This window comes from Meleagris gallopavo, chromosome 6 (assembly GCF_000146605.3).
Source record: "Meleagris gallopavo isolate NT-WF06-2002-E0010 breed Aviagen turkey brand Nicholas breeding stock chromosome 6, Turkey_5.1, whole genome shotgun sequence".
Classification (NCBI taxonomy): Eukaryota; Metazoa; Chordata; class Aves; order Galliformes; family Phasianidae; genus Meleagris; species Meleagris gallopavo.
This window is the reverse complement of record NC_015016.2, coordinates 10,067,027-10,085,286: the sequence shown is the minus strand read 5'-3', so window position 1 is coordinate 10,085,286 and position 18,260 is coordinate 10,067,027. Positions and strand designations below refer to the sequence as shown.

General features: G+C 40.0%; 1 protein-coding gene across 1 annotated transcript in view; it reads left to right on the top strand.

Moving 5' to 3' along the window:
• Positions 1-18,260, top strand: part of ADARB2 (adenosine deaminase RNA specific B2 (inactive)) — a 294,303-nt gene that overhangs the window by 186,079 nt on the left and 89,964 nt on the right. The window contains exons 2-3 of the mRNA XM_010712416.3: positions 5,724-5,810; positions 13,912-14,819. Coding sequence (XP_010710718.1) covers positions 5,724-5,810; positions 13,912-14,819 — 995 coding nt within the window. The remainder of the gene's footprint in view (positions 1-5,723; positions 5,811-13,911; positions 14,820-18,260) is intronic.

The window sequence follows — 18,260 nt, the reverse complement described above, 5'->3', positions numbered from 1 at the left end:
ATGTATGCAGGCCTGAATTCATCTAGTGCAACGTAAGGCACCAAAATGAACTCCTGCACCCATAACACGGTCATGCCAAAACTGACACTACCATGCCAAGTTTGCTGCCATGTCTCTTAAGAAACATGAACCAATTGAAAGTATGTAAAGCATCTACATTTAAAATTTCACCACAGATAGAGGAGATGGACTGAGATGGTCATCCCAGCCACTCTGGCACCATTGTGGTCATTTGCATCACAAAGAGCCTTCCCACTTGTCTGTTCAGCCAAAAGCTCTTGGACAATGATGTTACAGCTCTTCACACTCAGCAATTCCTGTCTCAATGGCTGTTTCTCAAATTCATCTGTACAGGTTGGTTTTGACATCAAGAAAGTAAATCCCTATCTGGAAACTGGCTGCTTAAACTAAATGATGCAGCATGGTGGCTGTACAAGCCATAATTTAGGAGGCTGTGAACCTCTCTCAGTCAGTGCTGTGGTTTAAAGACGTCGTTATTTTTCCCACAGAATTTATCACATTCTTCTTCTCTGTAAAGAAATCCCATTTGCTGTCAATCACCGTCAGCCCAACTGCCTAGGATATCAGAAAGAAGGCAGAGAACCATCTCCTGATGTGCAGGCTCTCTTCCCTCCCTATTTCTGTCCTTTCAAAATAAAGCAAGGCTAACGTGTCTGTAAAAGTGCAACTGTTTGAATTGCTGCAAATGCCACTTTAGAGAAATCAAATGAGCTTTTTCCAATAAGTTCTGCATTATTACATCAGAGTTGACCTGTCCTTGGTAATTTCATACTCCATAAAAACCAAATGAATTATTTAGGACTGGTTTATAATGTCCACATTGTGTTTTTAGAATAGCACTATTAAAGAAACCTCTGACAAATAAAGAAGCTTATGGTAATCAATTAAAATATGAGAATTAAACTAATTCAGTAAAACATTGCTAACACTGATCTGGCAAACAACTGGTAGCCATCTGTCATATCCTTCTCGTGTTCAGAAGTTGCATTTTAAAACACAATTATTAATAGTGCTCATTAGCTGCCAAGCAAAAGAGCATGCCACACACTTCTGCTCAGTGATTAGCTAATATTAACACATACTACTCACTTTTCCAAATTTGAACTAAAACTTGCTTTTTCAGAAAGCCAGGACAAGTCTTTCCACTGGGGACCAAAGGGATAGGAGAGACTGTAATGATGATATCAGCCCAAGGACAACACCCAGCAGGTGCCAACCATCTTCCTTCAGCCCTTCTGCAATAACAGCTCCTCAACAACCCCACTAGACCGCCTATTCCACTGCTCTACTGTTCTTACTGTTACAAAGGTTTTTAATGTCTAAAGTGAATTCTCCTTGGTGCAATTTAAGTCCATTACTTCTAGTTGTGTTAAGGCACATGGAATGCAGTCCATTCCATTCTTCTGTGAAGCAGCTTTTTATGACTTGGAAGACTGCTGTTATGACCCCAGTCGGTCTGCTCTTCTTAAAGCCAAACAATTTGTCCAACATGTATACGGACTGATTTTTAAAAGTGTTGAACTCCTGCCATTCCCATTGCTTTTATTCATGTGATTGAGAGTGAAAGAACCTCAGTATGTGTGATGATCAGGTTGTATTGTCTGATGCACTGTAAACGCTAATAGGTACGAAAGGTACAAAAGCTGTTTATAGCTGTATTTGTGTATTCTTGTCTGTACAACAAATGTGTATTTAGAGAACCTATGACCAGTCTTCTAACTGCAACCACAGGGCAGGAGCTGCTTTACAGTAAGAGCAGATTTTAGTGGAAACTTGGCTGCTTTGTATGCCAAGCTTTGCTGAACCATTCAGACAAAATTGTTTTCTCTTGTCCAAAAAATATTGGCTGATGTTTTATTTTTAATTTGTTTATATGATTACATGACATAGCTACTGTCAAAACTGTGTTTATTTTAATGTTTTAAGTATTTACCACTGTTGGAAAATACATACTGAAGAAGCTTGAAAATCCTTTTCTGCCCCAAAACAGTGGAGAGTGATGTTTCTTCCTATAATGGGCTTCTCATGTGGAGTAATGGTGATTTTGATTTTGAGTTCCAGTTGACATCACTTCAAGGATGTTTTTATCATATGCTACAATATATGGCGTTACTGTCCTGTGTTAGCATCCCAGCATGGCTAGAAGTAAATCCCAACACTACCTGCTTTTTGTCTCTCAATTTCCATTGTAAATACAGAATTATTTGTGCCTTTGTAGGCCTTCAGGAAATAGCTCCTTCCTGCCGTTGGAGGCTTTGGTACAATTGTAATGCAATCAGTAATGTCTCCTTGTATAGCTTCTCATAAATGTAGAGTTATATATTCTGTCTTTCTGGAGAAAAGAGTGTTTGAAATGTCTTGTTTACCTCTCTCCTGACCTTTGAAAACTTCCTTTGACAAATACAAAGAACGTTTACAGTTATAAATAAAAATTACAGCTTGAAATTTGGACCTTTAAATTTGGGCCTTTAAATTTTGTTTTGCTTCCTTTTGGGAAAAAAAAAATAATCATAGGAGGAGAATAAGGAAAAAGAAAAAAAGGAGTCTAAATTTAAAGGTATTTATCTGAGGAACTGTGTGACATTTTTGTATCCAAAGAAAGATATCCTTTAATTTTATTCATAATATTTCATCAAATTGGCAAAGACTAATAGTGATGCACATTAAAATATATACAAACTGTAAAGGGTGAATACACAATTTAGTTAATATTGTTCTAAAATGTTAAACAAAGATAACACCAAATTTCACCATTGACAATAAAGCTAAAGCAGTGTCCTATAGTGCATATATGGTAATAGGCAGTAACATGCAAAAGATGGAAGTACACCATCATTGTGGTAGATATATATCTAGCCAGATTAATTTCCTGTAAACTCTACTTCTAATTATTCTGTCATCTATCTTCCTCATCTCCACAGGCTCCATCATTCACCTTTGGTGTGCGCATACTGAGTTTTTTCTCCTCCTCCTCCTCCTTCCAGACGCACACTAAATCTTCCATTCTTCAACCAATGGATTGAAATATTAATTTCTAATTTTTATTGTCTGTATTGATTGAAAGATATCTTGTTATTAGAGCCTCCCTGAGTTTGGTTGACATAAACCCATCTATTGCTGCTCTAGGAGCGCAGTAAATTTTGCTATCCGAGATCTCCACCACAGAAAGTGAAGGCACAAAGTCTTTGGGGACAGGTACTAAGCAGAAACAACAAAAGCTTAAGGTGGCTAAAAGGCCCCCCAAAGCAAAAGGGAAAATAATTTGATAGGGTTTATAGTCATACTGTAAAACTGGTCTACTGCATGGCTGGTGTGAAAGATATCCAATAATAGTATGGTATAAAACAGTATTAAACTAAAAGAGGGGATATTTAGATTAGACGTTTTTGCTCAGAAGGTGGTGATGTCCTGGAACAGGCTGCCCAGAGTAGTGGATGCCCCATCTCTAGAGGTGCTGGATGCCAGGCTGTGTGGAGCTTTGGGAAGCCTGATCTTGTGGGTGGCAACCATGCACATGGCAGCTCCACAGTTGGAGGTAGATGATCATAAAGGTCCCTTCCAACACAAGCCATTCTATGATTCTATGATAAAACATAACAGTTTCACTTTTTATTGATGATTTTGGTAGGTATTAGCAACTTCATCAAGAAGCTCCTGTTCTCATTGCTTAATGGATTATCTCTCTATGAGAAATGAGAGTATTTTCTCAGTGAAGGAGCTTTAAGTTTGTGTGTGCCATCCAGTGTCTTGAGAGTCAATCCTGAATGTCTGACATCCACAAGCAGTCAGGCGCAGGAGGAATACACTTCAGTTCACTGCATCTTGATATCCAGACAGTCATTGCTGATGCTGAAGTTGGGGACTGCTCTGGTCCTAAGTCTATCTGAAGTGTTCTTCTTATCAAAGATTACATATGTTCTTCTCATTTCAATGACAGAAACTGGTTAAGAAGTTATGGAGAGAATAACAGCCTTAATCCTGATCACAATTCAACAGTCTAACGTGCACAGAGACAGCATCTTACAGAGATACTGCATTTCTCAGGGAGCAAAGCCTTAGCAAAAAATGTCAAAGTATTCACTTAGGAAAATCTTTGGCTAAAGCATTCATAAATAGCTTCATTCTTTCGGTTCATGACATCATTACAATCTCTTAATGAAATTGCAATTCAAGGAGGCTAATTTGTGCTCTAATTATATATTAGTCTGGGCTGAAAGGTTTCTGGACAGAAAAAGGTTTTCTTCAGGCAATCTTTTATTCTGCTTATTGTATTTACTTAACAAAGAACAGTCAGCTTTTTCTGTGCTTTCTCATAATAGAGTTGTAATATTTCCTAGCTAAGGGCAAACATCTGCAGTAATTTTTTGATGGATTCTGATAACAGTCTTTAACAAGAGCAAGGATTAATTGCAAATGTAGGAATAACCAAGCTGAAAAGCTAACGGATGTAGCAGTGAAATAGAAAATGTTTAAGAGCTCTTCAGCCAGAAAGCCTTCCAGATCAGTGGCTGCCTGAGAAAAGAACATATTAGCCAGGTAATTCAAGGAAATTCAGAGAAACACTTTCTCAATGACAAAGAAAGTTTCCAATGCAAATAATTTGTCCTGCATGACTTGACAGAAGACATCCTTAAATTGGTTTTATGCTTTTGCCATAAGGTGAAAGCCCAGCATTGCTCAATTCATATCCTCTTCCCCTCACTAAGACTTTTTAAGCAGATAGATATTGGCCATGGCAGGGGAAGTACACCTCTGTGCCATCTACTATCATCAGCATAAACAAAAAATGCAGATTAAAAAAATATATATATACTTGAACGTGAATAAGGATTTCAAACAAGATTCTTGTAGTTTGGACAATAGTTTACTGTGTCACACCATAAGAAGTTTTCCAAACACCAGATGAACAATTTCTAGAAGAATTAGAATCCATTGTGGTCTCTTGTGCCATCTCGTGTCCATTCTCTCTGGTTCAAACTCTGTCAGTCAAGGGAAACGAGTGGGTGAGCTCATGGTCTCACTCAGCAGAGGAGTTCCTGACTCTCAGAGCTGCCTACCTTCAGATCCCACTTTCCTGCCCGTTTCCCAGCCCTTATTCACACCTCCCACATCCCCAGCTCCTTCCCACCCAGGGTCTGGTCTGCAGGAAGGCAGCGCTCAGGCTACATTGCTAGGAAGCACAACCAGAAGCATCACCTAAAAAGTGGGGATCAGCCTCTTTTCCCAGACAGCCAGTGACTGGACAAGAGTTTATGGCTTTAAGTTGCACCGGGGAGATTCAAGTTGGAGATTAGGAAAAATTTCTTCTCAGAAAGAGTGGTGAAGTATTCGAATAGGCTGCCCAGGAAGGTGGTGAAGTCACCATCCCTGGAGGAGTTCATGAAAAGGGTAGATGTGGCAGGAAGGGACATGGTCTAGAGCAGTCAGGCATGGGTTGATAGTTGGACTCAATGATCTTAGTGGTTTTTCCAACCTTAATGACTCCTCTATGATTATATACAAAAGTCAGTAGAGGTCTGTATTTGGGATTTCCATTGCCAACTGTAATGAATGCATTATAATTCCATGGATTTTGGTGGATTTGGGTAAAACAGAAAGGAAATGGACTTACCAAGATGTTTTCACCTGAGTAAAAGTGTGGAGCAGATCAGGGTACATTGACAAAATGCTGAATTTATGTCTTTTATTTTGTTTTCTTCTAGAAAAAGTAAGCATACTGTCAACCTTTATAGCACCCTTCAAGTATCTGAGTCCTGGTTCAAGCACCATGGAGGATGAAGACAATTTAAGTAAGAAGCCTCTTTTTTTATAGATAAATGAAGTCCAGAAATAAAAGCTCTGTAGTGTTGGGGTAGTTGTGGAAAGAAAGATTTCCAAACAGTGACAGGCCCTAAGTCCAGTCCTCATGTAAAATGCAAAGATCTCTGATGCTGAGTGCAGATATATTCTCTGCTCTCCAGTAAGGGAGACGTTAACCTCAGCCAACCTTCCCACTTTTCCCTGGGCAGGGATGGTGAAATGTAAGTGGTGTGTCACAGATACAAGACTTACAAAATGGAGATGTTTATACTCAGGGTCACAGGATTGTGGAGCTACTTCCCTTCCCTTCCTTCACCTCCCCTTTCCTTCCATTGCCTTATTTTGTTTGCTTGCTGACCCAGTCTACAAAAGCCAAAACTATGCTTGTACTATGTCTTTCCCCCCAGTTTATTCTTCTACAATTACAAAGTACTTTTGCAAAAGTAAATGCTGCAGGTTTTACAAGATTCTTTTCTCTATCCACCTGGAGAAAAGAAAAAAAAAAAAAGAAAGAAACCAAATTAATTTGAGAAGGAGATGACAGAATGATGGGGTTTGTTACGTAGATGTAACCACAAAATTAGCCACAGGGCACTGTGGATACAAAATTAACTCTGGGGCACTTACACCCAAAAAATAGCACTGACATTCCTGGTGCCTGTGGAGCTAGGTGGAAGCACTTAGCTGGGAGGAGATGTGAAGTCTTAAAAACACCTGCCAGCCCAAGAATGTGCTGTTAGGGCTGGACAGCCCTCAATGAGCCCTTCATTTATCATCCAGAAGCAATTAGCATGTGTTATCCAGCCCTGCTTATTGAAACATAACTCGAATCATTCAAAAATAAATAAATAAAGCGGGTAGAAGCTTTCTGAATCAAATGAACAACTCTCTGAGTTTAGTATCACCTACCAGATGGATTCCTTTCCCAGCCAGACACACACTGGTATGTTGCCCTATTAAAGGCAGTGGGTGGGAGGAATGTTTTTTTTTTTTTCCCTGTTGTTGCTAATCTGCCACGGTCTGATCATGATGCAGCACAAAGGGGAATAGCTTTTGAAGGAGCAAAGCCCTCAGCTTTCTGCTGCTGAGGATCACTCTGTACTGCTGCAGAGGGAATGGCAGTTTTTTGCATATCTTAGGAAAGATGAAAAAATCTTGAAAATCCTTCAGAACTGGTCCCAGGGAGGCTACATTTTTAGGAAGAGATATGAGAAGTGCACGCTGGAAACATATTATGCACATGATGAGCTTCTGCAGGCACCTCCTGCGTAATGTTTCCCAAAAGTGCTGCTTAGTTATTTTTAGGTAATGTAGGAAGTTTGTACAAGCCAAACACTGTAACACCATTTTCTTATTGCTGCTGTAATGCTAAGACTGTTTTGTGCCTGTGCTGGTTATAAAATAGCTCACATGGACAGCATTTGATATTTTCTGAAAAAATAGCAAATTTCACTGTTTTCAAGAAAATTGTGCCTAGGCCTCTCTTGGATCAAACATTCACTTCTTGTATAATGGCATAGATCCCATTAATTTCTGTAGCACTCAGCTACTCCTGTACTAATTAGACATTTCAGTGATCTGCTCTGAAGAAACAGAAACTTATTTTGTGTTAACAATTTAACAAAAGTGTGGGAGAATGCCAGCAAAGTAGAGCAGTGGTTGGGTTATCCTTGCTAACTGTGCATTCTTTGAGAGCATCTGTGCCCTTACTGCGCTGTATCAGTAATCAGTATGCAAAGTCCCACTAGCTGAAATGGATTCAAGTTCTGTTTCACATTCCTTTAGATCTGCTTTAATAGGGAAGCCATACCAGGTTAACTGCAAGTGCATTTTCAACTGGTGTTTATTAGCATATAGACAGTACTAATGTGGTTTATGACCCATAAACTAATGCTGGAAAAATGTACTGAAGACTCTAGGCAATTTTGGAATGGCATTTTTGGGTAGGCTATAGTCAGTCTCCAGTGCAGTCTTTACACTGACCATGAGAGAAAAGTAACACCCTATATATTCCTACTGTTTGGCAGCTAAGGGTTTAAAAATTGTAACAGGGTTACAATAGGATATGTAGCTCTGCACTCTGTCTTCAACACTGGCTGTTAGTGATGCACTGAGAAAAGGGATGCTCTAAATGGGGATTGTCCCCTCAGTTTATCTTTTTAGTGCTCAGCAAGGAATTTACTCCGCTAGACTTTGCACCTGAATCATCATATTTCTTGTTCACCAACAGACCTGTCTAGTCCTCTCCAGAGCCTGCTTATACCTCTGGTCTCAACAGCAGCAAGGAGCAGCAGTTCAGTGATTTTTTTGTGTTATAAAAAGTACACCCTTTTGTTGCTTCAAATCTCCTGTCTCCAGGGCTTGGACTGATTGAAACAGTAAATAATCATTCCCTGTTCACTGCCTGCTTTTCTTTCATGATGCTACAGACCTCTGCCTGCCCTGATCTTGAATTGTTTCATCCACACTGTGCCACACAATGCAGACCTGACACAGATATTCACAAATTTGGGCTCTGCCTCTAGCAGGAGCATATGACTCCTGTGGATCTCATTGTGCTGCAGTGCCAAATGAATAGATGTGGTGCACATACCTCTTCTCAGGGCCTGTGGAGAGCTGTTGCTGCTGATGGTCCCCAGCATATGGATCTCAGAATCAGCAAAATTCATGTGCGGTGACTCCCAGCCTAAGATTCAGTGTTTTGAAGCTTGTTTAGTTTTGAGCTGTTGGTCAAATCCCTCTTTAGGCATCATAAGGCCCCAAAGCTTTTGATGGCACATTTGAGATACAGCAAGCTCCATGTCTCTAAAAATGCAGTGAGAAACACCTCCAGCAACAAAAGCCCCAAGCTATCTCACACCAGCAGACAAAGGAGAATCAGACCCCCTGGTTTTACTTTGAAAGCTGTATCTACTGCTTCCATTTGAATCTCTCCCACGCTTAAAGCTAAGCTAAACATCAGTCCTGATTCAGGCAGACAAGTACTTCCATGTATTCCTGTGCAGAGCTGCCCAAATTGTTGGCTGCACATACTCATTTGTTAACTTGGATAGAGTGCATGAGAGCATGAGCATAAGCTCAGTCAGGTCATGTAACTTCCCACATTGTTAAGAGCTGTGCTAGAGGTGTGTGTGTTTCAGTTACTTCAGATAATACTTTGGGCAAAGTTCAGTATCTTCATTCTGGAACAGCCAAAGGCAATAGCAATCACTTCCAAAATTTTTCAGTCCCCAGTTTAACTAAACAAAATCCTGTACTTTTGTGCATTGGTAATGTTTCCCTTCACAGATTGCTGTTGCACACCAGTAAATCCTAGCAATATTGTTTTAAGCAACGTGAGCCCTATGGGCTGTTGGGGAGGGCTACAGCTGCAACAGGGAGATCAGGGTTGGTTTCTCTTAAGTAGGCTTACCATGCTGACTTCTTTCATGGGGATTTTACAGAATATGTGTGCTTGCATGTTAGAGAGGAAGGAGTGAATCCTGCTGTTAGCTACAAGTTTACTGTTCTAAAATCAAGAATACAGACCTAGAAATCCCCAGCCTAAAAGTCCCCAACCTTCTATTATGAATTCAATAAGTGTAGGAAAATGTCATCTGCTTGAACGAAGAAACAGCCCTACATTGCTTTTGATGTAGTAGCTGACCTTGCACAAAGGTACTGAGGCTCTGGCTCACAGGTTCATACCTATTGCTTCTGATTTAAACATTTTTAATTTCAAGAATGTCAGGAATTACGGAGGTCAGTCCGTTTAACCTCCACAGTTAATGTAATGTAGATGAACAGCAAAAACATACTGTATGTAAGCAGGTCAAACAGGAGCTAGATATTAAAATGCAGAACATGGAAAATGAAAATTAAGTCCTACCTTATTTTTTTTTCCTTATTGTGGAAAATGCATTGGTAGCAACCTTGTGGATGCTGAACATTCATAATAGTAATAACTTCCTGCATCAGAGAAATCAGTTGAATCAAGAATTTTGCTACACTATAGAAACTGCAAAGTCTTTCTTTCAATATCACAGCTTCTCAGTAATGTACTGCTCCTTGTGACTCAATCTGAAAGACGCCAGCCAGAGTGAAGATGTCATCTACCACCTCTCCTTCCCCATCCTCCCTGGAAGTTGGCTAGGCAGCAGAATAACCTTCAACAGGAACAATATTATCTCTTCAAATGTAGCGTGGAGTATCGGATGGGTAGTTCTGCAGAGCCCTTATGACCCAGAGACATAGGCAGTGTCATTATTAGTGATGCATTATAGTTCTGAAAAGCTCTTGATGATGCAGACTTTCTAGGTTAACTCTACTGTGCATAATGACGAAAAGGAAAAAAAAAAATCATGAAAGAACAGTCAGAAGATTGAGGAACAGTGAATAAATAAATGTATTTCACTAACTGCTTTCTTCTCTCCCATTCAATTACTGAAGCCAGTACAAGTCTGCAATGTTTCCTCTTGTTTGTGATACTGCAGAAATCAATGAATAAAGTTACCTGAGCAGATATGACAGTTCATAATATTTTTTTTTAGAAATATTACACTATAGACTAGAAATTGTTGCAAAAAAAAAAAATTAGTAATAGTTTTCTCTCTCTTTTTTCTTAACTCTGACCCCTTACAATTTTATTATTCTCCAACCTTTCATCATAGGAGAGACATATTTGATTATCATTTCTTCCAAATGTAGAGAATGTGTTTTGGGGAACTCAAGAGCAAAGATATTACAGGAGATAAGAGCTAACAGGGTTGAAAATGATCCACAGTTTTGCATCTTTGCTGTGTGCATCCTCTGACTTACCCCTTTCCTTTTAGTGCTCTTCATTTCTAAAATTGCTTGTGATTGTTCTATTACAGCTGCTTACAGTATTTATCTTATGTAGTTTGGTATCATTTGCCTGCTTTGTCTGATTTTCACAATAGAAGTACATGTGCCACCATTAGAGAAATAATCTCATGTCTACTACACAGAGGTCTCATAAAAGGCACATTTCAAAGACCTCCTATTTCAAAGATACCTGAAAGTATAAAGTAATTTCACATTGTCCGGCTGCTGTCAGATATCACACAAGTCCATCAGGCTTTTTGAAGCTGCCTCTGCTTTCCATGACATGATGACTTCTGGCCTGCTGCAGCTTGCACTGAAGTCTATGAAGAAGTCAGCTACATCCCGGTCATTCAGGGTAGGGTCCTCTAGATATCCAAGTGGCTGTAAGGACACTTGCATGGATTTCTGCCACTGTGACTAGGCAAAAGCAGATCATAAATACAGACATGTCACTTTCACGCACACCCACCTTCGTGTCCATCTATTTGTCGTGCTTGATGTCAAGTTTTAAACTTGAATCACTGCATTTTTTTTCACTACATCAGAGAGAATTCTGGTGGCCAAACACTGCGCTAGACAATTTCATGGACCAAATTTAAGTAATGTTTATTTTATATCCCATATGTTTTGTTAATCAAGTGTTAGTGAGAGTAATTAAGGCACAATGTTTTATGGTACTCTGACTACGAAAGGAAAAAAAAATAGCTGCAAAAGATACTATCCAAATTACTAATACAAATAACCCTTGAGCTTTCCTATTCTGTGGTGCATAATCAATACAAATTCTTTTAACCCTGAATACAGTGTGAAGCATGTACTATCTTTCTTTCCACACTTTCTGACTATATCGTAATGTACCATATCTGGGTCTATAAAACCTTCTGGGTAAGAGGAGAGAGGAGGTTTGAAATATAGAAGCAAATCTGCTTCCTTAAAACAAACGAAACAAAATAAAAGTGTGTCTGAGACAAAAAAAAAAAGTAAAAAAAAAAGTAAAAATCTATTTTGAATGGAATGAAAACGTGAGAAAGTCCCTGTGGAAAATGGCTGGCCAAAGTCACTGCCAAGACAAACAGAGCAAAGTTAAACTTGGCCTCCTTCCCCTCACATCAGAGCTTCCATAAATAGAGTTGTGAACTCAACATGAAAAGACCACGTTATCCTTGTGTCTTACTTAACCTGACCTTTTAAATGTCTTATTTCCAGTTAAGCTGGTTTAAAGATGTCATGTTTTATACAGCTGAATGCCAAGTAATGAAGCTTTTCTTTTTCTATTATGTATTTCTTTTTCTTTCCTTCCTCACCTGTCTTCATTCTCTCCCCTTAGCTTTACAAAGTAAAAATTAACTAGTCTCTGTAGTCACTGAAGACCTTAATTTGTCAGTCCGTATTCTGCCTCAGCAAAGCACCTCACACACGTGCAGAGCTCAGCAAATAACGTCAGTGAAACATATGCAGTCTGGAAGCTTGGTGTGTTCCATGAGAGGGAACCAAAAGCCTTCGCCATACAGATGGGATGCCCCATGTGCAGTCACACCAGAATTTTTACTCAGATCCAAGCGGTGAGATGCTCTTTTTGAAACAACTCACATGAGAGCAGCATTACAATTCTGATGAGAAAAAGTATTTTGATGCAAGTGCAGCTCATCAGGATATTAAAGGAGGTTTTTAATTAGGATGCTTGGTTTCATATAATTCTCTGCATGCTCCCATGATGTCAGCACAACCCAGGACTGGGCTGCAGCAGACATACTGCTCCAGCTGAAGCTCCTGGAGGCACAGCCGACTGCTCACCAGTCAACTCCTTGCAGCCAGTTTGCACAGAAGGGTAGAAGCTAACACGGCTATGGCCCTGTAGCAATTGGGAAGATGATTCTCTGCCCTCTCTCTAAGACCACATAGACCTTCTCTGTGCTTGGGACTAACACAGCCTGCAAAGGTGGCAAAATCATGTCTGACAGTAACTAAACATGGAAAGGGTTCCACGAGCACTGCTGGCTGGAATGCAGCAGGCAGGCAGACAATGCTCTGCTCTGAAAGGGATCAGGTGCATCGCTCCAGGGATGGGCTGCTTCAAGGGCTGATTAAGGTCTTGTTTACTTCCCCACTTTAGTATCTGCCACAAGCAAGTCACAGCAGGGCTGGGGGCTGCATCCGAGATGCAGTACATTTAAACAAAATCATCAGAAGCTACAGAAATGTTATAGGATGATTATTTAGGTATTAGCACATTTTTTGTGTCATTTGGGACATCAGTGAAATGAATCTCTATTCTCAAGTCATACATCTGCTGTAGCAAAGAGCTCTGCCTTGCAGCACAGGCACTGAACAAGTGTAGTTGGGAGCAAAGTGTGATTCACTGGCTCAACAGCAGCAGAGTGCTCCCTCCATAGCTATCGCGGTCGTTTCATTCCCTTCCCCCATCACAGTAGTGCTTCCTGGCAGTCTCTCTCTCCCATCGTTTTTCTTGATGTAGATCATGCTTTACATCGGTAAATCAGTAATCACTCCTGTCATGATGCTCTGGCTTCTCATAGTCTGATTCAAATTTACCTATATTTTTTTTCAAAATTATTTGTTGCTGATGTGGGAGCTAAGAGTATCTGCAATTGAACTTGATGAAAGACTTTCACTTATGAAACCAAAATCTGAGCCCAGACTAAATTATGGTTTCAAATGCAAGAAAGGTATGTCTGATAATTTCTTAGGCTGGATTTGTGATGTTAGCAACAAAAGAGCCTATGGGTTGAGTACAACCGGTCAACGTATTGATAGAAATAAATTATTCAATGCATTTGCCCATTTTTCCATTTGTGAATCATTTGTGAATCATTTCTGATTTCTAATAATGTGTTCATAAGCATTCACCCACATGGATTATGGAAAAAAATCTCAGCCTCAGGGAGCTTTGCAAACTATTCACTTTCTACTAGTAATTATCCAGCGTGAATACAGCTTTTTATTTAAGTCACAAGGCATCACTTACACTTCATCTTTGAATGACATAATCTTTTTAAAACAGGAGGCTATTGACTAATAGAAGTAGGATTTAGGGACAAGTAATCATTCAGGATATGCAGAGAATCTATGCTATAACAACTAAAGCACTATTTGAGGAGGAAAATGAAAACAAAAACAAACAGGAAAAGCAAAGATATCTATCATTAACCTCTTTTTTCTTTTTTGGCTATTTTGCCAGCCCCAAACATGATGTCAGCTGCTCTAATGACAACTGTAATGTGAGGTTTGTTCTTTCTTTACTGACAGGTACCAGCAGTGCAGAAGTAAAGGAAAATCGAAACATTGGCAACCTGGAGGATCATCCAATATCATCCAATGAGAGGCCAAGAGGGGGAACACCTAGCAGTAAGAGAAAAAGGCCCTTAGAGGATGGAAATAATGGCCATTTCTGCAAACTCCAGCTCATCTGGAAGAAAGTCTCATGGTCAGTGACACCAAAGAATGCTCTGGTCCAGCTACATGAACTTAAACCTGGTTTACAATACAAAATGGTTTCCCAGACAGGCCCAGTGCACGCTCCAGTCTTTGCTGTTGCTGTGGAAGTAAATGGACTTACGTTTGAAGGCACAGGACCCGACAAAAAGAAAGCCAAAATGCGCGCTGCAGAGCTAGCTCTTAAGTCATTCGTTCAGTTCCCCAATGCCTGCCAAGCTCACTTTGCCATGGGGAACTGCATTAACCCATCCACGGACTTCACTTCTGATCAGGCAGACTTCCCAGATACTCTGTTCAAGGAGTTCGAACCATCCACACACAGTGAGGACTTTTCGGTCTATAACCCAGTTAATAACGAGTTGCTTTCCACCGCTTATCGACATGGGCGCTTACTCTGCCACACGTTAGACTTAATGGGCCACAGTAAGCAGAACAGACACAAGATGGCATGCAAAGCGGAGAGTGAGAAGAACCCAGTGGTGCTGCTAAATGAGCTGCGCTCGGGCCTGCGGTACGTCTGCCTGTCGGAGACCGTGGAGAAGCAGCACATCAAGAGTTTTGTGATGGCGGTGCGAGTAGACGGGAGAACATTTGAAGGCTCAGGACGCAGCAAGAAGCTGGCTAAGGGCCAAGCAGCACAGGCCGCGCTGCAGGCTCTCTTTAACATTCGGCTGCCCAGCCACATTCCCAGCAGGAGTAAATGTCACCATTTGCCACAGGTGAGAGCTCCTGTGTAGCCACCACCACGTTGGAAGAGCTCATTCAATTAGTGCAATCAGTATTGCTATAGCTGTTATTGTTCTATCAGATGGCTCCTCTGACATTATAGCAAAAGCTATGCAATGAAATAGCTATTTTCTCATAGAAACAGCTATCTGACAAAAGCAAAAGCTTAAAAATCGTATCCCAAAATCATTGGGCAGAATTTGCTGGCCCTTTCCATGCGAGGCATAGATGAGAGGGCAGAAAGCAGGGTGAAATGTCGATGTTTCCATTTGCTAGAGAATGATAACATTGATACACGCAGAAAAAGCAAGTCATTTTGTAATGCTGGCTCTTTCTTGACAGATAGAAGTGCATAAAAAAGGGATATCCCATGTTTTCCTTTTACAGTTAATTTTTGCTGAGGACAGCACCATCCAGAGGAAGGAGCAATGATAGGACACGTGTCTTTGCTAGAGCAAATTTTGCAATTCTAGAATAGAATTTCTGCCTCTAGCAAAGTTAAAAATTTTTGTTTAGTATAGGCTTACTTTTTGTTTTGCTTTTTTTTTCTTTCTTTACTCAAAATACGCTTCTATAATACAGGGAATAGTGAAAGCACTGAAGTTTTCCTGGGATAAATGTAGAGATTACAGTTATATTCATACAGAAAATACAGACCTGAGGTACATACTTAGCACATAAAAATTTCATAGTTGGTCCTATGCCAAAGGCTATCTTAGTATTGCACAGACTTCTGACAATTTTCTAGGTTCAAAGGAAGCCAGGATTTACAGACACTGAGAAGCATTACATGGGCTCATGTAATTTCTTGGTTTGTTTCTACTCTCATAAAACGTTTGATCCACCAGCACCAGGAGGTGATCTACCACCACAAAGCTTCCTTTCTGAAGGGAGTTGTTAATGTCCAGGATTTATTGCAAAGCACTAGGAGCTCTAAGAATTATTCTGCTGCTGGCTTGCTGTGAAACCCTAGGCAAGTCATTTAAATCCAATATTCCTGTAATAAAAAATGGGCATATTATATGAAAGAATACTTTAAGATCTTTAAGTAGTGTGTAAATGCAAATAGGTAGTAGCTATTCCAATTAACATTAGTAAAGATATTCATTAACAAGATGGTGTTGCATAGGGTCTGAATCCTTTCTGTGACATGATTGCCTGTGGGATCCAGGAATTTTATCTGCTGACACAGAAGTTTTTTCCTTTGTTTCCAAAAATGAAATATGAGAAATGTGAGAAATTTTAAATACATGATAATTATTTACCTCTTTCCTAATTCTGGTTTATAAACTCCATGTGCAAGTGGGATACTAACACAATTGAATAATAGCAGTCATCTTCACAGAGTGCAGTGGCCAACCTGTCAGTTCCATCCACCCAGTGCTCCTCTGAAATATGGGTGAGGTTTATGATAAATCCATGCTGTCTCCTGGCTTAATTAGTTCTGGTAAAAAAGCAGTTTGTCTTGACCAGCTTGCCTGTCCTTCCCCTTGCAAATCTAACAGTCGAATACATAGAGGAGTCTGTATTTGCATCCTATTGTCTGCTTTGCTGACCCCAGTGAACTTTGCTGGGTGGCTTAGCAGGCCAATACCATGCATTCGTTAACAGATGCTTCACCATATTCTAAAACTGCACTGCAAGAAACACAATCTCTTTGAGATATTTCCTAGTTCCCTGGCTTCAAGATCATGTTCCATGAAGATGGATTGTTCCATCCACCCATGTCCCAAATTGTTCAGTACATGACAGATTCTTCAGTTATTCTTTTTATAGCTTTTTTTTTCCTTTTTGTAGATTTCTGTTAGTGAAAAGGCGTAATTGAACTAACTTTGTCATTATTTTTGAGTTTGTTATGTGTTATACAACTAAAAAATTAGTCAGACACCTTTAATGTCAGCATTCAGGATATTAATTGAGAGAGAAGCCTTAACACTGATTTTTGCTGACTTCCTTACTAATTGCTTTCATGAGTATTCATACAGCCCATGACACACAACCTGAGTTTGCGTTACTCACTTATGTCACAACCCAGCTTCCAATGACACTAACAGATGTGTTTCCTATGACTTCAGCTGGGCTGAAGCTGGAGCATTAAATCCAGAAGCACCTTTTCTTGTTCTGGCTCTGTTCTGCAACATCTCATGTAGTGACTCTTTGGTCACTGCTTCAGTTGGCCCATCTGGCTGTTTTTGCCAGTCAAAGCGATGGTGACCATATCAAAAAGAATGTTATTCTTGTTGAGCTGTGGTCAGAACCAGCTGCCTTGAAACTTGTTTCATATCCATCCTCTCCCTCTGATCTTCCGTGAGCCATATTTTCAAGGACACTTTTCAAGCCATGTTTTCAAAGCTCTTACTTTTCATTTAGTAGTTTCAGCTTGGTTTGTGTCCAAATCTATTTAAAAGGAAGAGAGTAATATGAAACTCAAACAGCTTAGAGTTTTAAATATTAGAGAGGGTTAATTTCTTCACAGAATAAGGAGTAACTACTCAGACAACATTCTTTTTGCATGCTTCATTTTATTAGGATATCAGATAGCTAACTCATTAATAGTAGGGAAAGGCAAATTTCACCCATATTTTTGAATATTTTGTAGAATACAGGACTATGTTCAACTCCAAAGAATATTCTACCCTTGCATGTCTCTGTTCCTGTTCCCATTACTGTCATCAGTGGCTTTTGGAGGCCAGAATATGCCCTTTCCTCATTTCTCCCTTACTGAAAACAGGAAAAGACAGTGATCTTATGATACTGGTTGTCCAACAGTGCTCAATTTACAGATTTGAGTTTGTCCAAGGAAGTGTCAAAAATTTTACATGTTCTTATCAGCTGGACTTGTGACCATTGACATTTGTGCCTGGTTCATCATGGCTCATGGGAGATGGTGTTCCTCAGCCTGGCCCTCAGGCATGCTCTCAGCCTGACAACCACTTTCCCTGCTGAGCAAGGGAGATTCAGTGCAAGATGTCAAAAAAGGCACCATATCCTCTACTCTGTCCTAATAGGCGCTGGTTACACAAGAGGCTTCCTGAACCGCTGGGAAATGTGGAGCATAGACATAAATTCCTGCCACGCTGATCTCTTCTAATTCAGACAAAACAAAGAAATGCAAGCACAGCAAAGACAGAAATAGATTAATTCCCTTAGGCATCTGCAGTCCAACTTGCTTCTTCAGCTGCCTCTTCTGCCCCTCACCTGCCAATGCTGAAAATCCACCATGAGACTTTAAGAATTTTACATTGTTATTGTTGGGAGTAGATGATCTTATTGGTCCCTTCCAACCTAACCGATTCTATTATTCTGTGTTTTCTTAACAGAGCAATGCTGCACATCTGTGTTTCTTCCCTGTCATTGTTCCACTGTGTGTTTGAGCGACTGCAAAATTCTGCCCTCTTTCCCCCCCCCTTCTCCCCCCCAGAAAAATCATACTT